The sequence below is a fragment of the Cryptotermes secundus genome, unplaced genomic scaffold (genome assembly GCF_002891405.2).
Source record: "Cryptotermes secundus unplaced genomic scaffold, Csec_1.0 scaffold816, whole genome shotgun sequence".
Classification (NCBI taxonomy): domain Eukaryota; kingdom Metazoa; phylum Arthropoda; class Insecta; order Blattodea; family Kalotermitidae; genus Cryptotermes; species Cryptotermes secundus.
The window spans coordinates 1,436,459-1,463,550 of record NW_019724601.1 but is presented as its reverse complement, the minus strand read 5'-3'; the positions used below and the strand labels follow the sequence as shown (position 1 = coordinate 1,463,550).

General features: G+C 35.6%; 1 protein-coding gene across 33 annotated transcripts in view; it reads left to right on the top strand.

Annotated features, from left to right (window-relative positions):
• LOC111862456 (longitudinals lacking protein) overlaps positions 1–27,092 on the top strand; it is a 595,591-nt gene that overhangs the window by 177,781 nt on the left and 390,718 nt on the right. Inside the window, exon 5 of one of the 33 annotated variants that reach the window (XM_023847870.2) lies at positions 24,262–26,347. The exons of 27 other annotated variants lie outside the window; for them this stretch is intronic. In XM_023847870.2, the coding sequence (XP_023703638.1) occupies positions 24,262–24,818 (557 nt within the window). In that variant the 3' untranslated portion in view covers positions 24,819–26,347. Of the gene's footprint in view, positions 1–7,116; positions 8,422–9,527; positions 10,553–12,842; positions 14,022–14,920; positions 17,261–20,644; positions 21,017–24,261; positions 26,348–27,092 lie in introns of those variants that run through there. 5 more of the 33 variants (XM_023847900.2, XM_023847868.2, XM_023847876.2 and 2 more) reach the window with 5 other exon arrangements.

Genomic DNA, 27,092 nt, shown 5'->3' with positions numbered 1-27,092 from the left:
GTGGCTACAAGGATATGCCTTTATGGTACTACTCCTCAGGTCTCTCTTGCTACCAGATCTTTACATGTACTTCAGAAATGACTTCCTCCACCACAACCACCACTGCCACTGCTGCCGCCGCTGCCATCACGCTTAACAAACGTGGTGGTGGAGGAGGAAGTCATTTTCAAAGTAAAGAGCTGGTTGCAACAGAGACCTGAAGAGTGGTACCATGAGGGTATACAAAATCTCACATCTGTGGGGCATAAGGGCTTAAATTTAGAAGGAGACTACACTGAAAAATGGGTTTAGGTAGCCAAAGATTCAGGTACCAAATTGACGTATTTGAAGTTTTAATAAAATAAATTGTGAATGAGAAAAATATGTGTAGAGACCAGCTTCCTTCTTGCTTCTTGCTCATTGCTTGGCATACTCTTTGACCCAGAAGATGGAGAACTTCTACTGGATGACATGGCATCATGTCCCAGGTCACCATTGTGAGAACCTCTGATCCATGACTGCTGTAATTCCTGACAACATTTTCTGTCATCTGGAATCTTCTACATGATTTCAAATTGAAAATATTGAGTGTGGGTGATTATGATATTTGTTGATTCTATTGTCACATAAATGTGTTCATTTTTGTACCATTAAGAAACATAATTCAGATGTACCATTAATAATTGGATTTGTAGGCTACTGTTATAGTGTATAATTTGAGACAGGTACTTGCCTTTGGATAACACGGTGCTGTTTTATTGATGCATGAATCAGAATATCTTGAGAACACAGCTTAGACAGTATTGTGAAAGTTAGAAATGTGAAAGTCATTTTGAGAAAATGAGTGCAATTCAATATATTGCTGAGTCAAGTTTTGTTCCTATTTTTTGTTTGAATTGTATCTTGTGTGTAAGGTATGTGATTGAATTCTCAGCTTTCTTTCTTTCTTGTACCGTACAATTTTTTATTCTTTCATTTTTTAATTAGCATACGAGATATACTCTGTTAGTCATTCACAGACTAATAAATACATAATTTTTGTTTTGGTTAAATGTATGGTGTCATTTACCATTTCATTTCAGAGCACTGTGAAATGCATAAGCCTTTTTTTCTTATGAACAAGAAATTCTTAATTATTTCGTGTAACTTTCAGGGATGTTTGAAAAGATTATCTTTTCTGTGTAGCATCTAATGTTACATTCCTTATTTCACTCCTCTGAATTTAAAACAACTTCCAATGTGTGTAGCACATTAGAAATGTTATTTTGGTATTTTCTTCAAATTATGAATTCTGAGATGTGGTGAGAGAGATTTTAAAGATTTCTACCACCTGGGTTGTATTGCTGTATAGTCTGGTGAATATTTAACCTATGTTATGTGACTTGTTCGAGAGTTACAATTTGTAACTGTGATGAATGTTAAATAAAATTATTATTATTATTATTATTATTATTATTATTATTATTATTATTATTATTATGTTTTGGAGGAATGTGCTGTGTCCATCTTCAGGGTAGCAGATGCCCATGAAATTTTGGGTACATATCACCAGACTGCACAGAGTCGCACCCCAGAAGACAGTAGTCTTCATTAGTTGCCACATGAGAACCTCAGGTCCCACAAATTCTTTATTTCTAACCAGTTTTTACTTTCATCTCTTGGGTCTGTTTTCCATATTGCCACTGGACAGCAGTGTTAAGATATTCACAACTTCCATCTTGTGAATGTTGAAATACCTTGACAAAGAATTATAAACTAAAAGAGTATGATCTTCATGGTTGTAATGGTGTATAGTTCAGTAGAAGGCCCACTGGCGTGCCTCTGACACATAATTTACTTCTACCAAATTACATGGGTTACAACACAAAATTGTACTTCATGTCACTGCTGTGAGAATCTCAGCTCCAATGTAATTATAAACTTGATTTCACTGATGTTGTTTTGTTACAGATATTTGGAGAAGTGCAATGGTAAGACCTAGAAATCAGAACATGGTGGAGGTTGTCAGCTTGAACTCGATATATTATAGAAGTCGATCACCAGGATGTTTCCCTTGTAATGGGTGTGGCAGCACTTATCGACATAAACGCTCTCTGCAGAAACATGTAAGACTGGAATGTGGCAAAGAACCGCAGTTTCACTGCCCATATTGCCCCATCAAAATGAAGCAAAAGGGGAATTTACATAAACATATTAGAAAGAGACATGCAGTGCTTCAGTAGCTGTTAACAATGGACATTACTGCTCCAAGACAACTACATCTCTTCAAATGCATAGCATAAGACAGATCTTTTGAATTTTTATGTGCATAACACCTTAGGCCTCAAAAGACATTGACATAACCAAAACTAAAAGCCATTGAATCTGTTATTCCTCTGCTTCTTATGGCCTCGATTCCATTTTCTATGGGGTCATGGATGAAGTGTCTTAGATCTACCAATTTTCCTAGTTTCCTAGTCTAGATCTCCGTTTTTCCTATCATACTTCTCCTGTTATACTTAAGTAACCCTATCCAGAGATTCTGATAAAGAAGTCTGGTGGCATAATTAAGTCATTTGCTTAGAATGGTGACTCTTTTAGAACACTTTGTGAACTGTTTTCATTGTGTTTTCTTTATATGTAAAGTAAGGAATATCAAGCGGCCTCCGTAGTCTAGAGGTAATGTTCCCACCTCATGACTCGTAGTACACAGGTTCAAATCCCCGGCGGAGGTCATCGAATTTTTAAGGGTGGAAAAATTCAGGGAACAAGTCCTCTGGGAGGGACTTTAAGCTGTGGGCCCCATGTCGTAGCTTTACGGCACGTAGAAGAACGTCATATCTCCAAAGGAGGTCACTGAGCCAAATTAACCGACGTTTCCTGCCCAACAGCAGTCTCTAATACCTCTGGTAGATGGGGGAAGCATTATAGATACCTCTCAGCTAGTAGAGCCGGTCTCACTGGCTGGGCGGGACTGATGGTAAGCACCAGTACCGGTAGGATATAGAGACTGGTAGAAATCATAGAGGGAAGCACAATGGACCAATACAGGTCTCAGTGCATGGGGAAACCCACCCTCTCTCCAATAATTAACTAACTAACTAAGGAATATCACAAGGCTCAAGCAGTTAGACGCTGGCTTCCCACCTGGGTTCAATTTCAGGCCAGTTCATGTGGGATTTGTGATGGACAAAATGGCACTGGGGTATGTTTTCAAGTACTTTTGTGTTCTGTCCCAATTCTCAATCCACGAAATGCTCCATTTCTCTCATCTGTCATCCAGGGCTGCACAGTGTGCCATTTATGGTTTGACTCAATCACAGCCCATCCTATGAATAGAAAAGGCAGTACTGTCACAAATAACACTGAAAATTTTTACGTTCCTGAAGGTAATCTGTATCCAGAGAAATAACATGTAGCATAACTGTCGTATGCTAACATACATTACTTAACTCTTTATAAATAGAAAATGGATTGCGAATTGTGATATTCCCTCTCTTGAATGGTGATGCTATGTTGTGGTGGAGACTACCTCTAAAATGGAGACAGCCAGAGTCTACTTTTCTGGCATAAAAGTGTACAGTAGTCTCCCACAAAGTATCAAAAACTTGAGTAATGATACTGAACATTTTAAATCAGAACTAAAGAAATATCTGCATGCTCATTCCTTCTACTCTGTAGACGAATACCTCAATGTAAATAGAGAATAATGTAGAATTAAGCTATATTAGTTTAAGATAAAATTACTTGTACCAGTAGGTATTATTTTGACTTGTTCTATATCCAGAGGTATTAACCTACTTAGGGTCTATGGAATGCAAATAAATTCAATTCAATTCAGATTGCCTGTAATGTTGGCAAACCAGCCCACCACAATATGATGTTATCACCAAACAATGGGAACGAGATTAGCTGCTGTGAAGGCATGAAGCCATCTTTAGTATAAATATGGTGGACAATTTTGTACATACAAGTTATCTGTGATAATCTGACAGCTGTGTATGTCTGACTTTTCTGCCTGGAGTGGCTGAACTGTTTGCAGAAAGCTCTTAGATACTCACACTGTAGATTTGTAAAAGGCTCTTGCATTTTTGTAGCAGCCTCAAGTATGTAATACTGTTGTAAGGTTGTAACTAGCAATAATGTAAAATAAGTGAAATTATTGTTATGAGCATTTATGAGATTGTTAGTTTTATGCTCTTGTCTTGAATTCCGATGGAATGAACGTTTGTGCCATGTGACATGTGATACTTGAACAAGACCTGAGACCTATATAAATCTTATCCTATCCTTTATGTTTCCCAACCTTCTTCCTACCAGCTATATGTTAACATAACAAAAACTATGCTCGCACATGCTTATAGAGAAATTATGAAGCTCCTGCCATCTATTGTTCAGTGTGTAGACATCTAAGAACATAAGGAGCAAGTACTTAACACTTAATAGTGATTTTTCATCCTATAGATATTTAATAAAAGTTTTGAAAATTCACTTAGGCCTTTAAAATGATGTAACAGCCATGATAGGTCAGTGTGATTTAGAACTATTTTGATCTTGGATTTAATAGAGATTTTTAATATTGTGAGGAATGCATATTTGGGATATAACACCACGGAGTCAGCCTGTTCCTTGCTGGTTTCTTGCTTGGCTTACTGTTTGACACTAATCTGTGGGCAGTATGTGCCTCCTAAACGCTGGTGGACTTCGGTTGAACTAATGGTGTTACATTCGAGAAAATAGTACTCTTCGTGGTTGCTGTAAAACCACAAATCCAACAGTGAATATTACAGTTCATAAAACCTTTTGAATATACAAAAATGGGCTGGAAAATAATATACCTACTGTACATGTATGTTTTGCAATTTTTCTTCCATTTGGATATGCATTTGCACATTTTCTTGATCTGAAATATTGATCATGTGCCCCTTGGACTTAAAAAACTTCCTAACTCTGTAACCAACTAAGTACTGAATCTGAAATGACAACTTAAAGGCCAAGGATGTAATGTGCTGCCTGGTAAGTGTTACCATGCACCTCAGGGGGCTGTGAAAGATGATTATAAGCTCCCATTTTTCATTGTTCTGTGAATCTAAGTTGAGATTATGTACTATTTTGGCTTTCTGGTTATTAGGTAGGTAAAGGAAAGTTGAAGTTGTCAAGCCTGTAGTTTACTGTGTGAACGTCGTGGTTCTTACCCACACTTGAAAATTATACAAACACTTTTAATTTCAGATATATAGTGAGCATGCACTTCAGCTTATTTCCTTGAAGACCTCTGATAATACTGAATAAGTATCATGAAGAATTCTGCATACCATTATCTCATTTTTCTTTGTGCAATGTTGGTAGGATGTGTGGGGAGTCAAATAGTGTAGTGTCAACTGCAAAGAATCCACCATAATGACCTTCTTGCTACAGATTGCTGTCATGTGATTTTATTGTTATATATTTTGAAGAAAGAAATTACAATTCTTTAAAGTAAGTGAAAATCTATGAAAGATGCTGTGTATAGATATGTGTTTCTTAACGATTAAAGCACAAAGCAATGTAACTGTTAGTATTGTCAAGAAAATATACCGTGCACTACGGACCTGTCAGGCAAATCACTCGTATCAAAGTTGAGCTGAAAGCCAGTATTTCAAAGGCCTGATCTGACTCCATCATTAGAATCAGTGACATTGACACTGACAGTGTTGATGGAGTCAGAACAGGTCTCCAAAACATTAGTTTTGTAACTTCTTTCATGCTGATGATCCAAGAAAGTTTTAGCATTTTCATTCACCTTAAAACTTCAGATCTTGATAGTACTTTGTTAGTAACTTAAATGTAGACTGTATTTGTATATTATGGAAGTTTACATGTCTTACAGGGTGCACTTATAGATGACTTCCTTGAGGGTTCTGTAGTCTTGGTTTTGAAGAACTAGTTTTTGCTGTTTCTGTTGCAACCAGTTCTGATCTTTTGATCTTCCCAACTTTTACTGTTCTGACTGGGTTGCAAAAATTCACTCCTGAGTTGGGTATGTCAGCAGGAAATAGTCACATTTGCTTCTATTCATGGAGTAGCCATGAAGAGGGTCTAAATGACTGGGAACCTTTGGCGCAACATATGTTCCATACCACAAAGGACATTTGTGTGAAATACCAACTTTATCATGTGGATGGCAGAAGAATCTGCACTGGATCCAGCCAGTGTCAAACCCGAGACCTTTTGCATGGGTATCCACTACCTTATCCTTACACCACTGTGTTCTTTGTGCCTGATGATCTGAATAATCCAAAAAAATGTAGATCCATCTCTTGAACAGTACTATTTATGTATTATATATATCTCAAATACATGTAGTATTTAAGCTATTTAAAGCAATTTATATTACATGCCATTTAAGAGTAACAAATTTTAATACATATGCTTTGAGGAAATAAAGAATAAATTATGTAAAAAGAGTTAGATCAATCTTTTTGGGCAAGACATCCTCCAGTCAGTGCTAAGTGATCATTTTCTATCATCGTTTCACAATGCAAAATTTTCTTGTGTGCTGCAGCTAGTACAGTATACTTGTAATATAATACAATTTCCCCATTTCATGAAATTATACTCTTGTCCTTTTAAAAATATATCAATTTTTGTCACATTATGGGCATTGGATTTGAAGTTATGGAATGTCTGATAAATTATACAGTTTGACTAAAAATCATCTTCCTTCCAATTCATTACATCCTTGCTTATTAAATCTTTACTATGTTATTATTCTGCTCTTATGTGTTTAATTATGTACCACACCGTGAAATGTGTGGGGCATGGAGGTATAGCTGCAACCATTCTTAAGTTTGGTACCAGATGAAGATGAGTGGTTGGCTTCATGTCTCAGTTGCTTTGTCCCTGAGGATAGAGCCCCCGGTACACATTTGGATGGGTGCCAGTTGAGGTCAGAAGTCAGTATGGGTGGAATGATGAGGAAAATCCTTGCATCTACTGGAAATTGAGCCCCAGTCATTCAGGCTGTAGCTTATTCAGTGTAGAGGCAGAGATAGAGCAGCTCTTGTTCTCTTCTCCTGTAGTACTGCTGAAAATATGAGCATCAGTGATTCCAAATAAAAGTATTTATCATGCTTTGTTATAAATTTCATTTAATGATGTGAAGTGTTTTTGTTACAGGTGTATTTAGTGAGGAACAGGAGTTCAGTGTGCCTGATGAGGCTTACTATCTAGATGGCTGTGATCCATCATTAATGATCAGTTTCCAGAATGTCACTCCCATGGAAAGGAAGCCTGGGACTCTAAAGAAGTCTCAACCTATACTGTCAGGAGAACAAAGCACCATTTTCCAGTGTGTGCGCTGTGGGAATACTTACAAACATAAACGAACACTTGATGATCATGTGAGACTTGAGTGTGGGAAGACTCCACAGTTCCAGTGCCCTTACTGTCCATACAGAGCAAAGCGTAATGGCAATAGGTTGAAACACATAAGGAACGTGCACCGTAAGCAGACATAATAAAGTGGTCCCTTCCCCCATTCACATTATTTGAGCAGCAGTGGATTTGAACATGAAACTGATAAGTGTGACAGAGAGAGTAATGGATTGGGACCAGTGATATTGAATGTTAAATGAGGTAAAATATGATATCAAGGAACACTGAATGGGAGTTCCACTGTATTATTACTATTATTATTATTGTGATTGTTGTTATTATTGATATTAAATGTAAATAAAAACTGTGTTCATTATTTGTATCAGTAACATTATTGTTGCTAATGGACTGGATTGGAATATTAGTGTACTACACAGTCTTGTATCCTTGAAAGTAGAACACTTCTTGTTTTTTTTTCAACTTTGTATTGGTTTCTGTAAGAGTTTTTTTTTTCATGCAACCAGCAGATTCATGTAACCAACAGAGCATAATCCCCATTCATTCTGTGTCAGCATTCTGTAACCTACAGTCAAATATATATGTAAGACAAATTGATTTTTGAAAATTAGATTTTTCACGTCCCCTGTAACTAGGGAGTGAAATAGTGACTGAAGCCTTTGCTACCCACTAGTAATGAGTGGTATGAGGTGCTATATTTATATCTGTTTGGTGTTTTTTTTTCTCATGCACCGGAAGTGTCAATTTCTAATATAAAATAATGCCCAATCACATTTATGAGATCTGTTAAGTGCTGACAGATGGATGAACAGATCATGCCAGAGTGGCTGGACATGAAATGACTAAAATCACAACAATAATTTCTGAGATTTAAATTAGAATTTCAAATTTGTTATAACAAATTTATATAAAGATTCATTGGTGTCTCTTTGAAGGATGTGGATTATTACAGGAACTGAATATAAAACTGTTATGGCAGAAACCGATATTATTGTGTTTTAACTTCATAGCTTCTGCTTCCATTAAACTATAACCCTTTCACTTTTGGGGAAGGAAAATATCCTAGTTCAGCTGCATGGTAGTCATTCATTTGATTGTGAGACTTTGGGTATGAGTACAATGTCATAATATTTTATTGAAATAAAATTTAAAAGATTGTGATCTTCTTATGTGTAATACCATGTAGTTTTGTAAATATGAATGTTTCAGAAGAACCTGCTGCCTCCATCTTTGGGTGTAAGAGTGATATTCCTCCAAAACATTGGTCTCTCTCTACCAAACCATATGGTTTTACATCCTAAATGACCACAATCTTAATATTTACTGTTATGAAAACCTGAAATGTTGAAGTATTTATAGTACAACACTCTGTGAGTTTTGGTGTATTTTTGTCCACAGTGCTTAATATAATTATTCTGCATAGAAGAATGTTCAATCCATGACCGTGAAGAAATTGAAATAAGTAGGATATAAAGACAGATTCATGTAACACGATAAGTGCAACTTTCTATGTGTTTTTCTTGCTGACATGTATTTTTTCTACAGTATCAGTGATAAGGCCAAGACTCAAAACCAGTTGAACTGTCTTTGCTCTGGTCTTCTGATTTGTGTTTCTTCAGAAGTCATGTGTATCCCATCCCTTTGAAGCATTTTCCCCATTGCAATCTGTATTTCTCAGCATCCCATGCAATATTAGTTTCTCCAGAAAGAGACCACTAGGAAGACCTAGACATAAGCGGGAGGATAATATTAGGATAGATCTTGGAGAGATGGGATTGGGTGGTATGAATTGGATTGAACTGCATCAGGATAGGGACCAATGGAGGGCATGGTAATGAACATGGGTGTTTCATAAAGTGTTAGGAAATTCTTGAGTAGCTGCACAACTGACAGCTTCTCAGGAAGGGCTCAACACCATGTAATTAGTTAGTTATATTGGTGTCTCCCAGTTGCCCTCTAATTACTTCATGGTCTTGTCTTGTGGCACCCACAGGTGCTCTGCTGAAGTTCATTTGTTCAGCTTCCAGTTTTCCATTTCCTCCTTTGGTGTCCAGGTATTCAGATCCAAAAATGATTGTTTGTTTAGCTCTGATTTCTCATGATCTCCATGGAGTGCATCTTGAATTTTTTTTTTCCAGACTCTTGTGTTACAATTCCCATCACCTAACTAAAATATTTTCCATTTCTCTTTACAGATTTTGAGCTGTCAAGTGACACAATGATGGAAGAGTCAAACAGTTATATTACACAGGATGTTAATATGAGAAATGTATTGTCTGTTGTGGACCAACAATTTGCATTCCAAGAGAGCAGTAATCTAAACCCTTTAGCACTTCAGCAAGCATCATCATACACAACACATCCCTATAAATGTGGTCAGTGTGGAAGAATATATATGTGGAAATCTACCTTACATCGTCACATGAAGTTTGAGTGCGGAAAGGAGCCAAATATCCAGTGTCCTTATTGTCCTTACAGGACGAAACGTACCGATGAGTTAAAGAAACATATGCGAAAAATACATCACCTTAAGACGAAATGAGGCAAATTTTCATGGGATATGCATAGAATTTGGAAATCATGCCTGTCTGTCTGTATGTCCGTCCGTCCGATAAATTCAGCTCCAAAACCACTCAGCGGATTTTAATGATGTTTGGTATTGCAGGCTTGTATGAAAAGTTGTGAAGAACCTCTTTTAGTCTGTACTGGCCCAGTATAACACCTACATTATATGAAGATTGCAGAAATATGATAACCTGGTATCCAGACATTAGGAATTCTCATCCAAATGGGAAAAACTTGGAAGAAAATTGACAATTTTTATAAAGTTACTTCAAATATAAAGTTGCAATTCATGCATGGTTATATTACAATATGTTCAAAAGAACTTAGAGATTCTATTGATTATGTGGTAGTCATGCTCCACATGATAGCCCCCAATCCACTAAGTAGATGTCAACAGATAGCAGTGCTCTCACCCCTAATCAGCAGTGCTTTATTGGTCCCCCTCTACACGACCTGCACTTTGTGTGTGTAAAACGTTTCCCAGAAATGGTTTATTATGCAAAACATAAAATCTAGATTTCATTTCAACTTGCAACTTTTATTTGGACATTTTTGTATATGATATGTATTTAACAGCATATGAGTATATGGGAAAAATATTTATATCTCAATGAATTGAAACATCTGTACTGACTGTTGCGGTAGTAACATAATTTATGACTGTATTATAGTATCTGNTTAACACCACATATACACGGCGCCAAAGCCCAGAAGACTGCTTTCTTCATCTGTGCTTTTGATTGTCTTTATACAAATGGATATTTGTTTTCCAATTCAACAATAAATTGTGCACAGTGTACATAGAATACTGTTGCAGTTTGATATATGATAACATTGTCACAGTATGGTTTGTTATCACTACTATAATTATTAACAGACAAGGGAGTTGATACTAATGACCTTTAGTTATACAATGAAGTCTTCTTGGGTAGAAAGCTATGAACATGGAATGCGTATCCAATGTTTCTGGGACTGACTGAATCATTAGGAGTTCGTGCAATGAGTGACATGGCTGCATATTTTGTTTATATCTGCAGAATATGCTTTCAGGTCTCACAGTGCTGACTACGGAGCACATTTTGTGGATATAAATATGACTTGCAGCCATGTCACTCACAGTTTCATCCCAGGTGACAGAAACGTCTCTGAAATATGTGATTCTGTCTCCATCTTCTTGTGGCTGATTGTCCAAGAAGACTGCATTGCATGAAATCAAAGAAAAGGCTTCAGATTACGTATGGATTTATACAGTTTGATTTAAATAAGGTATTGGATAAATCTGTGAGCTTGGGAGTTCACAATTTGTATATGAAACAGAAAATATTCAGTGAAGTTGCCACAAGCAGCGAGTACCTTTGGGAAATCAATACCATAATCATTGTTACTGAATATTTATGTGACAAGAATTAAAACACAGTTGGTATATCACATAAAGTATTTTTATTGAAAGGGTTGTATTAAAAAATGCAATAAAGTGATTTAATAACTTGCATAAGTTCTTGTATTACCCTTTTCCTGAACTTCAGATGTTCCTGATTTATGTCCAGATGTTTAACTGAATTATTGTGACCTTCAATTAAAGGGGTAGGGTAAAATTTCAAATTTCAAATAAGGACTTCCTCTTTTGTTTTTACAACAGTAGAGGAAAATTGAAGGTTACATAGAGAATATAATCAAATGCAAAAGGACATTTTGTTGTTTTAAAAAATGTGCAATGTTTTTCAAATTGAAGCCATGCCAGAAGTTTGCTGTTATAATCCCATGTGCAGGTTCAGATTGTAGTCCTGTGGGTTTTGACACTGTGCAGTCCAGAAGGTGTATACTGATGTTTTGGAGGAATGTGCAGTCTCTGTCTTCAAGGTTTAAGTGTGTAGAGTGAGGAATTTTCCTGGCTATATATGCAGGTTACAGGGAAGTTGGTCACTCAAACACAATGGAGCCTGATTCAGGCCAGTGAGTGCAATAGGTAGGAAACTGGCTCTTTTGGTGGCACACTGTGTAATTCATCGTGGGAGGAAACTAGAATTGTGAGAAAAGACAGCCCCTTTCAAGAACACAATACTGTTCATCACAGAATGGAAAAGAGAACAGTGAGAACTGGGACAAGACAGCCATTTTCAGACTCCACTCTATTTTGTTTTACTGTATTTTCTAGAGGTATGAATTTGAATGCACTCAGATTTGGAGATGCATATTTCCTACTTCTCGTGAAATGAGTTTTGTACTACATGATGTGACCTTGATGGGATGGTAGAGATACATATTTTTTAAATATACGGGTAGTTCATTTTATGTTTTAATTCTCCTCTGTCCAGTGTATGTTATTGACATTGACACCAGGAAAACACTCCATTGCACTCTCTTCATGTGATGCTACAGACCAAATTAATTCCAGTACTTCTAATTTAAAACAATGTCCTACTGGAGAGCTGAATCTTTAGGCAAGGAAAGCAAAGCAGGAGGTTGGACCAAGAATGTCTGGTGTCATGGCAACTACAGTTCAGAGTCAAATAATGAACTGTCAAACTGTCAGATGTCATGGTGACTATTGTTCAGCATAGTATAATACTGGAATGTCTGCTGTTGTCACGGTATATGTGGTTCACCACTATTATAAGCAATAGCAGAAGTTTGTAAGAGAGATCATGTTTTCAGTCTGACAGTAGCATGAAGCCCCACAGTATTACCACTCCAGATTTTAGATTTATCCTCCAGGCTTGTCTGTTGTACAGATGCATGAATGTTAGTTAAGTTTGTGTGAGATATAAAAGGCTTCCATACTCTGTAACCAGTCAAATACTGGGTCAGAGTTGAAGCTCCAAACTTAAAGGATGAGGATGTGATAGTGTGCTGCCTAGTTAGAACTCACACATCATACAGGGGTAGTGTAGAGCAGTTGTGGAATGATAATAATATCTAATTAAAAAGGGCCTTCTCTGTTTCAGACATATTGATGTCGAGCAGTTGCAATCCAAAACCAATACTTGAAATGCTTAGTAGCATCTCTGAAGCTCCAACTTTGCAAGTCAGAAGCATTGGACAATTAATGATTGCAGAGCAACAAAGCTTCATTCCTACTTCAGTATTGCAACGATTTCCATCTATTCGTTCATCTTCTAACCCAGGCTCCTACCCCTGTACTCAGTGTGGGAAGATGTATATGTGGAAAACAAACTTGCAACGCCATCTGAGGTTAGAGTGTGGCAAAGAACCACAGTGCAAGTGCCCCTATTGCCCACATAAAACGAATCGCAAAGATGTTCTGTTGACTCACGTCAGGTTGATTCACAAGACAACAAACTTGTTTCCCACAGAGAATGTATATCCACCAACATGATACTAATGTTCTGCCTACAGTTAACCATCTTCAGAGAGCATTGGCATAAAAATTGCTGTTTGTAATACTGTCTTTGATCGTTGCTGTTAATGTTGGTTAGGAGATGTATTCAATTTCATTTGCGTATCAAGAAGTCAAATAGTTGTCAGTGTGTGAACTTATATGAGTGTATTGCTGCCAAGAAGATATTGTGGACATTCATGACAATACATAAACATTAAACACACTTCCCATGATATTGTGCATTAGGAGTCAGAAGGATTGTACTTAATGTATTTATTTCCAACTAGTGTCATTTGTAGTTGTGTTTGGCATGTGTTACCACACAACTTTCAAGTACAGTGATTCATCATCCAAAATATATACATGTATCACATGGTTGCCATTTTGTTATTTTCCATTTGGTAACAATTATCCTGATGAAAGTTATGTGACATTTGAAGTTCTCATGGTAATCAATGTTAAGATTATGGTCTTACGGGATGTGTTGTTGTAAAGTTTGATAGAAGGTTTCAGCTCTTTAGAGGACTGTATTGCCTCTGTGTTAACGGTTAAACCCCTATATATTGGCAAGAATATGGAGTATATCTCATAATTTCTTTGGATGTTCTCAATGCTAGGATATCCATGATAGGAAAAAAAGAAACAAGGAATGGAAAAGCCCTACTAGACTGTAAATATTATTGATGTACTCTAATAATATAATTTGTTAAGAAAAATGACTCCTAGAATGTCTTATATATAAATGTTAACAATTTATCTTCTTGTTCTCCTGTAATGTAATTAGAATATTAAATTCATGAATGAAGTATTATGAAATAGTTGTTGTACAAACCTCTTGTGCCTCTCTTCTGAGTGCAGTTTGTATTGAAAATAATGTGGTCTCGTGCAATTATAACCTATTTTGTGCTCATAGCTGAGTAATTTTATATCAGCTAACATTATAATTTGGTGTATCAAGTAGAGAAAATTTTTGTATGTAACTGTAGGCTTATAAATAATGGCTTTCTCTCTCATCTAAATGCTTAATTTAATATGTTGCCATTGTCAGGATTAATTTTCAGGCTGAACCATGTTACTGAAGAATAACATATGTAAAATAAGATAATAATAGTTAATCAGATACTGCTGTTTTCCATACATTTATTATCTGATATGATATAAGAGAAGTAACATTCCATTTAACTCATAATTCTGCATACCATTTATGTTTTCTTGTCTACACCTGCCCTGAATTATGCATTTTGCACCAGATGACACATCGAGTGGATATCATTCCTGGTTTATACCTCAACTTGGAGACTGGTTATAGTGACCAAGGTTTTTTGTAGATTTCTTCAATTCTCCAGGCAAATGCCAGGCAGCACCCCAAATTGGGCCATAATCATTTCTTTCCACATTTTTTCAGTATATTATTCACAGATCATCTTGTCATTCAACACTACAGGGCTCTTAGTCTGAGTTACTAACAGCTTCATTAAATAAACTACAAATACAGTGATAAGAATTATACAGTATGTAAAAGGTTAGGGCTCATTTGTATGCCACGTTTGAAATGGCATATGAATCCTAACCTAAGTAATATATGTTCTAAAAGAAAACCAGTTTGGAAGTGAATTAATGTGTGATTTTGAATTCTATTTTTACTAACAAAGGATATTTCCTGCTTTTCTTCTCCTGTTCCAGATGTAAAACCATGGTCAGGAATACAGAACCTCTTCCCCAGTTTGCCAGCATATCCCAGCAAAGCTGCCTCTGGCAGTTCAGATATGCCAGCAAGAACAGATGTAAGTCATCCTCAACTTCCCTCATGCAGCACAGGATCATCTGACCGAGAGGTAGATGCCTTTGCTAGAAGTCTGCTTCAGCAGGTTCAGCAGCGAAGTGAAGTTCAGATCTTTGCTAAAGAAGTGACAACAACGAATACTCAACTGTTACATGAGATCACTTCAGAAAATTCCAACATTCCAGGCATTCAGCCATCTTCAAAACTTGTTGAAAACCATCAGAGGTTTGGCTCATATGATATAAATTCTCCTGTAGGTAGTGGTGCCCCACACATATTCCATTGTCCAAACTGCAGCAAAATGTACCATTATAAATCATCTCTTGCACGTCATATTAGGCTTGAGTGTGGCAAGGAGCCTCAGTTTCAGTGCCCATACTGTCCACATGTAACCAAGCATAAGAGCAGCCTTGTAATGCACATAGACGCAAGGCACAGAGTTGCCAAGTTAAATGTCTAGATGTAGCTTGTAAATTATAAGTGGATTATTGCCTGTAAAGTGATTTATTCAGGGTCTTGAAATATGTATGATTTTGTAGGAGTTAAGCGTCTTGCACAGGTGGTTATAGTGTTTCATCCCCTAGGACATAACATCATGTAGTTTGTTGAAAGTTGACTGATGTTTTGGAGGAACACATCACCCTCATCTTCAAGGTTAAAGATTAAGCCAAGCAGGAAACTACCATGAAGCAGGGAGCAGGCTTTGTTAGGGTTCTTGCTTGGCTTACCCTTCAGCCCTGGATATGGAGGTGGCATATTTCTCTGAAATGTTGGTTGACTTTCAACAGAGTACATGACGTTAAATTCCAGGAGGTAGAACTCATTTTATGATTTTAATCCTCATTCCTTTTATTGACCATTGAATACTGTTCTTGAGGTAGCCTATAAATGATTCAAATGAAATGTATCACATTTTATGCTTTATTCCTCTGTAGCCTGTATATCAGAATCACTGATTCCACACTGTCAAGAGGGGTACGTACTGATTTGATTTTAGGTTTTCACAATGGTTCAAGTCAGTTCATTTCACGGGTCTTTGCAGTGTGTGGAAATGAGTAGTGTTGCTGACATTTCAAAGGTACATGCAGCCAGCATCTTCAGGGGTCAAAGTGAGTAGAATATGAGTGCTTGTGAATATATCAGTTCCAGTTACAACATATTGCAGAAGTGTGAGCCTGGTGTGGGCCAGTGGGGACTATGGACGAGGAAATGTTGGATATGAAATGGCCCTTTTAAAGGGCACTGAATTTATTCACCTAAAAACTTGTGATATGTTGGCAACACTTCTCATATCTGCCACATATTGCAGAGATTTAAGAGAGAAATCAGCAGTAGAAGAAGGGTTCTGCTGATTATGTGTGAAAACCAAACTTTGTCAAACATTACTTCAGTTGTGGCAAAGTATATTTATATCTACTGTTCTTTTCTTACATTTTCAGAATGGACTGTATATGCATATTTGAAATTAAAAATATCCAGCAATTGTTAATGGTTGTTTTAGTGTGATGTATAGTTTATAAGAAATTTTGGTGGAATTTACAGTTAAAAAAGTTGGTACTATTGTGGTTGTTTTTAGTAAGCTCTTTAAACCTGCATATTTCTTTGAGAACTATCTGTAATATATGTGTGATTAGTTTAATTTTGTGAAGTGTTTATCAGGTTAATTTTTGAATCTGAAAGATCTCGCCACTAAAACCCTTGGAAGGACATTTATTATAAAAACACATGTGGATGTTTATAGATATCTAAGATATAGGATCAGTTTCACACCTTCTGCCGATTTTTGTTCATTGTTGGAGTATTACATGTAAGAGAACCATTACTTTGTGTTACAGGCTATGCGTTTAATCTCTTGCCACACTTGTATGCTCTTTGTCCTGACTTCTGTGATTTCCACAGTCTTTCATTCTTATCTGCCAGATGTAGCATGTGATGTATTGTTGTCAGACTACTCTTCTGGTTCTTTTGTTTGGGTACTATATTTGTTTACCAGTTTAAACATGTCTCTATACAATGTGCCATTTATGTCTGTTTAAATGTTAATTTACAATTTATGTCATCACTGAAGTTCATGTTGAAGTTATAAAACAATAAATATTAGAAATGCTTGCTCAGTTCACAAAGTCTAATTATCCTATCTAGTTTCCAAAACCCTAAAGATACAGAATAGGCAGAACAATAATTTTGCTGTTTGTTTTGTATTGGTATCAAATTCAAGCTGCTTAAGAGGAGAACATATATTTTGAATGTCTGTGCAGTATACCTCTGCATATGGACTTATGGAAGCTGAAGTACCAAGGCAGTTCAGAATATTACATAAGTTGATTACCTGATTACCTGTTGTAAGCCTTCTGCTACCAATGTTTGAATTTACCACTCTTGTTATGATCATGTGTTAAATGTTATATATCTCTCTTGTCTGCATTCATTTACATATCTTCTAATATTTCATATATAGGAACAACAAATTGCAAGAGTTTTATATTTTCTTAAAAAACTGCTTGTGTGAATGATAGGAGTGATGATGGACATAAAAGTGATATGAAAGGTTGCTTCATTATGTGCACAGGTATAGTATCATTAGATAGTGAAATACAGAGGGTGTTGATGGCCTGACAGTGCATGGATTGCATGTAGAATATTGGTGATGAATATGGATACTTGGTAGACCAAGAAATAGATAAGATAGGAAAGTAAATCATGAGGATGAAAGGTGAATGGAATTGGTTGAGAATTGTGTCCAGTGGTGGACTTTGGTATTAGCAGTGTTGAACCTTTGGTTTCTCTACTGGAGAGCTGCAGGGTTTTTCACAATTCATTCCCTGCCTTATGACAAGAAAAATACACGGCCCTGGAAAGATCTGCTTTGTTGCTTACTGTTCTGCTGGCCCAGACTGGGCTCCTTCTCTTCACCCTCCCTCATGGATCTGAATCAGCACCTTCCTTGTAACCTGCCTGTATAACCAAACAAATTTCCTGCCTGAAGATGGAGGCAGAGTGTTAGTATCTGCCAACAAGACTACATGGGGTCAGAACTTGGAAGACCACAATCTGTATGGGAGAATTAGTTTGTATGTTAGCAATCAAATGTGGATCCAGTCTTTGTTTCTGTATGCATATATGTTGCAGGTGGCAGCAGAGGTTAAGCAATATGTAGAATGTTCCTTTGAATTTTGTTAAAAGTCAGTGTTAAAGACATAACTGTGAGGAATCAAGTTCAGATTTGTCAGTTTCAGATAATGTGTGGTGCTATATTTTATACAGCTTTCCTGCACTAAAGCTTTCTGAAAAATTTTGTTTTTTAATGAACAGTTGACTCATTTTAATCCTTTGCCTGTTCAATTTAAAACTCCAGTTTCTCTTACTGTTAGCTATTTTTTTCTGATCATATAAATTATAAACTTTAGTACTTTAGACCATTTCTGTGCATCAGATGATCTTAAAGAAACTTATTTTTTAATCAGTGTATCAATGAATTTGAACTGCTTACTTGTTCCATTTATTTCTTGTGTTACCAAATCATTTTTTTCTGGTTGTATAAAATGTAAATTTCATGCTTTAACCTATTTTTGTGCAGTGGATGGTTTTTAAAATCTCTTTTCTTAACAAACTCACAGATTTATTTTAACATTTTTGCCCATTCCATTTAAATATTAGTTCATGTTACTACCAGCCAATTTGTTTCTGGTTTGGACCATTTTTGACATTACATGTTTTTTTTTAAACTACTTTCTTAAAACAAACTCTTTGCCCATTCTATTTAAAGCACTAGGTATTGCTGCTATCAGCCCATTTTTTCCTGATAGCGTAAAGTTTAAATAAGATTTTACCATGCATGACTACGTTCTGATTTATTATTATTATTGTTATTATTATTATTATTATTATTATTATTATTATGCTCTCCTACAATGATACAAGATATTGATTAAAGGTTATAGGACATTTGCCCATTCAGGTGATGTTAGCCACCCTGACAACTAAAATAACACTGGATAAAATATGAATCTGTAGTTATTGGACCCAAGATATAATTTTGTCATAACTGTAGAGGATTTTATATAGATACATCAAGTATGTTGGGTAGCTCTGTTGGCAGTGGCTATACCAAATGACTGGGGAATGATTCATAACCAGTATCGTACTTTTCTCTTTACCACCACATTGTTCCCGACTCTGGGTCTAATTCTTCCATCTAGTGAGAACTGATTAAAGCAGCTGGAGCTTAAGTCTAACCACTTACCTCGCCTTTTATGTAATGGTTAAGAATACATGGAATTTTATTTCAGTTATCTGTAGATAATCTCATGACATATGCTTAGAGACACTGGAAATACAACATGTGTACCTCAGCTATTAGCTATTCTAAGCAGACAAAATCAAGTAGTATGAAAAGGGTACACTTAATGTAATTTGTGTATTTGAGATCATCGATTGTTTCAGTATATGGCTGAAAAGAGACTTAATAGAATGCTGAATGGATTTCCTCAGGGGTCAATTTTACAGCTTTTGCTTTTTATGATCTATATAAGTGACCTGCCTTTTACACTAAACACTTCATCAGTATCAATAATACGCGTATTTGCTGATGACACTAGTGTCATAATTTCTAGTAAAAATATAGACGATTTCTGCATACTATCAAACAAATTTCTCTAAAATGAATAAATGGTTTTCTACAAATAAGCTGTCCATGACACTAAATAAAACAGTATCCATTAAACACTAGATACAATGATAAATATATATATATGAGGCAGTAAAAACAGAATTCCTTGGCTTACAAATTGATAACCATTTAAACTAGGAAAACCATACCGATTAGATAGTTCCAAAGCCAAGTGGAGTATGTTATGCAGTTAGATCTGTGTTGGATATCAGCAACACTGACACTCTAAAATAAATTTATTTTGCTTACTTTCACTCTTTAATGAAGTATGGGATAATTTGTCTGACGCCAAAAAATCATTTACATTGTAAAAGAAAATTGTTAGAATCGTAATGGGGTGTCAAATCCCATAATTCTTGTAGAAATCTGTTTAAGAGAATTGAGATCTTAACTCTTCCTTGTGAATATATATGTTATTAACAAACTTCATTATAAAAATGAACGTTTTCATACCAGTGCAGATGTACATAGCGTTAACACAAGTACCATCTCCATAAACAAACTGTTAACCTCTCATGCTTTCAGGAAAGTGCATATTATGCTGAGACCAAAATTTTCAATAATCTGCCATTTGACCTCAAAAATCTTATGAATGAAAATAGCACTAAAACAATACTTGAACACTTACTCATTCTGCTCAGTTAATGAATACTTAATTGTCTAAAAAGAGACTCATCCACTTAAAGGTTGTGTAAGTAGCATAAGTTGACAGTATTGATGTTATGTGTATGTACGAGTACACATATTTTTGAATAGCCTCGTGTGTAACCACTGTGTTTTCTTGAGTTTTCTTATGTGAAAACTTCAATTCTACTGTAGTTATATTTATATGATGTATTCCACATCCTACAGTCATAATTTGTCACAGTTGTTGTAGTATTTCAGTTCCAGACTCTTCTCTCTCTTTCATGAGAACTAATGTTGGTGTAGTACTAAGTTATCATTTTTATTCCAGGAATGTATCATTTGTGGGGGCAACAGCAGGAAACAGTCACACTTCCCAGAGAAGTGGGGCAACAAATCTTCAACACTGAGCGTATATCGGACTTTGAAAGGCGGCCGAATGGCACTTCAGGTTTTGAAGGATACCAGTGTCCAAACTGTTTCAAGAGTTACAGAATGAAGGGGACACTTCTTAGACACATTAGATTTGAATGTGGGAAAGATCCGCAGTTCCAGTGCCCACACTGCCCACAGCAAACTAAACACAAGAGCAACATGCTCAGACATATTAGACGATATCATGAGCCAAAGCTTTGAATGACTTCTGCTTATGTGTAGCATAAAAATATGTTAAATAATTGGGAAGTATGTGTACTTTGTAGTACATATAAATGTTCATGCTGCTGTTGTATGCAGCATTACAACTAATAATGTGTGTATTAAAGGAATACAGTTTTTCACTCTTGGAATCTTTCTGTAACTTCTACTTTTGTAAGTTTTGTGGCCCTTACTGACATGTTCAGGAATTGGCAACAGAGTTCTGAATTCATGTTCTGGCAATTAACAGTCAAATTTTGTTGGATTTGAGTTGAAGTTGTCACAGCAGCAACCATAAAGAATGCTATTTTCTAGGTGGTAACATCATATAATCTGGTAGAATTTCACTGATGTTTTGGAGGAATGTATTGCAGAGCAGAGCTCTGCTTGCTGATTTCTTGCTTGGCCTACTCTTTGGCCCAGAAGGTGAAGGCAGTTCACCCCTCTGAAATGTTGGTGAAGTTCTACTGAAGTAGATTTGATAAAATTGAGTGATCATTAATGAGCCACTTGTCTAGAAAAGTGTGGGACCCTCGACATCTCACAACTCTATGGGCCTCCAAGGCCTGTTACAGGGATAGTGTTTTTTTCTTAAACCTTTACTTTATAAAGTTTCTGGTGTATCTCTCATTGACTGAACTTTATATTCACTTCTGGGACAATACAGAACTTACCAAAAGTTACCAAAGTTCTATTTTAGGGATGATACATGGCCTGTTACCTGAGGTTTCTAGGATCAAACTTTGGTTGAAGAGCTATATTCTAGAGACTCAGTATTGTGATTTCTGTATTTTCCATTAGCATACAGCTTTGAAGGATTAATAATATATTATTCTGTCTGATTAAGCATTGATCTTTGATATGTGCACATACATATATAACAACTCTTTATTTTAAACTGAAACTATAATTGACGTTTCAGAGCTCTGTTTACTGTTGTAACTTTGGAAGACACAGGCATTTGAGTACTATGTTACATGAATGTGCTTTTTTCTGTATGTAATTTCATGGTGTTCATAACAAAGCACTCAAAGTTGGAGGAGAAGAAGATGAAGCAAGAAACAGACAAATTTAATATGTTTATGTAATTTCCATACATTTGTTCAGGAAACCATCACTTCCAGAAATTCCCCTTTTACATATATTACATCTAAGAGGGATATAGATACAAATTTTTGCATTTAAATTGTGATGTAAATTCTATTAACCCCAGATATTTTGATATTCCAGATTTTGCAGCCATATCATGGGACGTCCTAAGACAGTTAAATACTACTACTAGAGAAACAGTGGGAGCAAGTACCACAGAACCAGGAGCTGGTGATTTTTCCAACAAAGGATTCTGTTGCACACAGTGCCTTAAAGTCTATCGCCATCGTAGTAATCTCTTGAGGCACATTCGGCTGGAATGTGGTAAAGAGCCCATATTCCACTGTCCATATTGTCACCATCGCTCAAAACGGAAAGGCAACCTAATGCTGCATATAAGGAATTTACATCATAAAGATGCAGAAAAATTGACCAATTTGTATAATTAATGAACCAAATCTACCAAACTACGTGGCAGACCCCACAAGCCAGAAATGTCCAGTTAGTAAACCATTATTTTTATCAGTAGGTCCATTTGCAGCCACAGTACCAAGGAAGTCACTATAGCTGCATCTTAAGAATTAAAGGAGGGAAGCCAAGCCTGGCAGTTTACATATGGAGGGTTTTTGGATATTCAGGTGTAGAGAGTGTCAGTAGGTAAAAGATAAATCTTGTTTCCACAGCTGGTGGCCTGAGAAGATTTTATTAATTTTATGTTCCTATTTGTGTATGGGAGAACTGGGATAGAATAGTCAGTATAGCGATTGGCTATGGGCTGGATGACTGAGGTGTCAGAGTTTGAATCTAGGTAGGGTCAAGAATTTTCTGTTCTCCACATCTTCCAGACCAGCTCTGGGGATTATTTCTGTTAAAATTCTTACATTCCATGTAGTCTTGGTGTTGTGGCAGGTTTATACTGTGTTTGTAATTCAAATGTGAAGTGAAAATGTTACCATACTATAATCTCAAGGTTCAAGGGACTGTTGTAGTCTGTTTATATTTGAGCATTTGAAGTTTCTTCCTTGTGATGTTTTTATATATATTGTTTGATGTTATGAATAAAACATGTTTTGAAGTCTGTAGCTTATTATTATTTTCCCATAAGTAGAAATGTATCTTACTGAAGCAAAAATACCTGTGCTAAGTTTTACAGAGAAGAAGACTTAGAATGTGGACCAGCATCTCTGCTTTAAGTCTAAAACATCTTTGAAGGTGTGTCATCATGAAATTAGAAAATTATAAGCTTCCATTTTCAACATACAGGAACTGAAATCTCTCTACTGAAGATCTGATTGAACACAACAGTACTCTACTTCCATCAGGTTGCTTATTGAAGACATGATATATCCCCAAAGATGTATAGACAGAGTCAGATGCTATGGTTTGCAGTGCTATTTATATTGTGCCTGTCAATGTAGGCTTGGAAAATACTGAATTGGAATTATTTTAAAATAAATGAACCTGGTAAGGTAATTATGTATTAAATTGAGAAGGGAGAACATTTGTTTTCCAAAATAAGAGCCAACTGAAAACACAGAAAGGTGTTGAATTTTCTCCTATTGGTAAACTAGGAATGGTGATTGTGAACATGGGAACTAATTGGAATTTTCCTTCAATTTTGCACTTTCGTTTTTGTTAGCAATATAGTTGAAGTTTCGAGTTTGTTTATATTTTTTATGGACACTGACCTTGGAAGCATTAATTCCTCTTTCTTTTGTTTTCCCCAATCCTTGTTATATTTATTTATTGGACCTGGATGTTATGGCTCAAACTGTATAATGATATATAAATAATAGTGATATCATTTTCATATTTGAAACAGAAAAAATAAAAAGTTAACAGTGCTGAACTTATATTGAAAAATGGAGTAGTATTGTTCTATTGGATTAGATAAGGCAGAAATTATTGCAATGGATGTGTGTGGAGGGAATAACAGCAGTATGAACTTTCAGACTTCTTATGTTAAGAAAAACTACATTATGACAAAATGGTATTTCTTAATGTCATGATTTCTTCCTTTCAGAATCTTGCAACCCATGCTCATAGCTATAAGACACAATAGAACTGAGTTTAGATTTTACAGTACGTGAAATAATTAAAACTATATTAAATGTAATTCAGTTCTATATGAATATAATATGTCTTCAGATGAACACATTCACAGATTTGAAAATCTTCTGTAATATTAAGTATGTTACTAACACACATTGCATTTTGTTGCAGATGAATATGTGACAGATCCATGGCAGTTCCTTTCTATTGAAGACCAAATGTCCACAAACACAAATAAATCAGGATCAAGACAGAAGACAGTTGATAACATAGTTTCAAGTCAGTGGAAACCTGCAGATGGAACTGCACCGATAATGTCCACATCAGTCCATTATAACATTAATCAGTTTCTGTCTGCAAATATTATGACTGGTAACTACAGCATTTTAAAAAGAAATGTACCCAAATATTCTGGAGGAAAGAAAGAAGAGTCATCGTATTTTTCTCAGTTGACTCAGCAGCAGCAGCAACAACAACACCAACAGCAACAGAAACAGCAACAACAGCAACAGCAACAGCAACCCCAAGAAAAATTTGCTTGTCCATTGGGATGTGGGAAGGTGTATAGTCAGAACAAGAATCTGCAGTACCACATGAAGTATGAATGTGGAAAAGAGCCACGCTTCCAATGTCCTTATTGTTCTCACCGCACAAAACGCAAGAATAACCTTATGCTTCACATCTCTTCACAACATTCAGAAACTCTTAAAGCACCTCTTACATCATAATTTTGGCATTAATGATTAGAAGAGGTCTCTGAATTCTTACATTGTAAAGCTTTGATTATTATTCATTGAAACCAATCCAACATAACTAATCTGGTTAGGGATTATGTGTGAAGTGTTGTGTTTTCTGTAATTTACAACAATCTGATTTTTGCTTTATGGCAGCACATAAATAAAATATTAGTTTTGCAGCATTTAAATCAATATTAGTTAATATATTGCTTCCCACTTGTGATAAAAGTGCAGCTTAATGAACACTCATATGGCCTGCATGATGTGAACTGTGCAATAAGGCAATAACTACTAAACATTGATACTGGAATTAGCACTGCAGAAATAACACAATTTTATATTATGTCATAGGTAAATCACAAATTAGAAATTCGGGCTAAATTATTCAGATTTTCAGTTGTGTCATAGTTTTGATGGAGTTGCTCAGTAACAACATTGAATCACATCTGTTTAGTTTGTGCAGTATACATATTTAGTACCATTATAATAAGTTATATTGTGTCATATCACTGTTGGAGTTCCAACTGTTTTTAGTCGTATGAAACTTACAAAGGATGTAATTTTACTCTACATACATATACATACATACATCAGCGTTTCAGAGTATTCACAAGTGTGCAACTGGCACTGAATATAAGACTTGTCAAACCAAGAGACCAAAAGCCTGAATTTTAATATGGGAGAAAAATTCAGTTTCAAAAGTTTGTGGTCTTGAATCCGTGTACATTGTAGGAACTTTGACAAGTACTGCATCTTCTGCTTATGGACTAGAATGGCGTATTCTGTTTTACTAGCATAGTTATTTTTTGAGCTGTATTGCATTTAAGAATTCAAGGTTATTACAGACTATGCTCAAGTTAAGGAACTTAACCGTTTTTAATAAGATTAGTCTGGTTTATATTAATGTACCCATATTCTTTCCTGAATTATCTGACACAAGAATCTGCGTGTTTTTGTTATAGGCATACAATTTTTCATTATTATGCTTTTCTTTGAATAACACATGTCCTATGTATTGGTGTATGTCTTTTCATTTTGTTTCTTTGTGAATTATGTTATGAATTCTCACATGTAATCCAGTCCTGTCTCTATGAAAGATTTGCTTGAGTTCTTATAGAGACAATATTACTGAGACTAAACTCTTCTATGTAATAATAAATGTTATGTTTTGTTTAACATCAGAAGTGCCGGCTTATACTCCTAAAGTGCCAAACCATCATTGTAGGTTGTTCTTATCTGTCAGTAAATAACATCCTAAGAACTTCAGATGTAAGAAAAAATTTCCTAAAAATGTTTCCAGACTATATAGTTCAGACAGAATGCCAGCAGATGTCATACATATACATACATACATATACATTTGCGTTTCAGATTATTCACAAATGTGCACAGGCACAGAATATAAAACATGTCAACAAGCCAACAAGACATTGGAAGCATGTACATTCACAAACAAAATCACTAGCATATATAATCCATACTTGTCAAAAAAAACACATAAAATTGTTAAAAGGAAATACAGATTGCAGCAAATACACATACAATAGTTAAAAAGCAATACAAATTGCAACAAGTACACATACAATAGTTAAAAAGCAATACAAATTGCAACAAGTACACATACAATAGTTAAAAAGCAATACAAATTGCAGCAAGAATATGTGAGCACAGCCAAGGACATAGAGTTAAATGAAGTGTACACTGTCAGACACCTCTTGACAGGTCTTGACAGAAAAGCAGGAATTCCTCAACAGTATAAGAAGGGTTTTGAAGCAATACATCCTTTAGTTTCTCAATAAACTGTTTTTTATCATGTACCAACTCAATTAAAAAATCAGGCAAACTATTAAAAACTTTTACACTCATACAATAGACCCCTTTTTGCCTCTTTGTTAGATGCGATTGAGGAACATGAAGGTTTCTAACTTGTCTTGTTGATTTACCATGAATTGTATGATTAAAAGTATAATGCCCCAGATTGTTTACCATTAGTATCATTAAAGATAAAATATATTGAGAAGCCAATGTCAAAATTTTTAATTTTTTAAAAACTGTTCTACATGATTCTCTGGGTTTCATTCCCAACATTATCCTGATGGCCCTTTTTTGTAAAAGAAAAATCTTCTTAGCCTCCCACGAGTTTCCCCAAAATACTATCCCATATCTCATAATTGAATGAAAGTATGCATGGTAAATCATCTTTAGTGTTTCAATATTGCTATACAATTTCATGTTTCTTATTGCAAAGCATGCCTTGCCCAATCT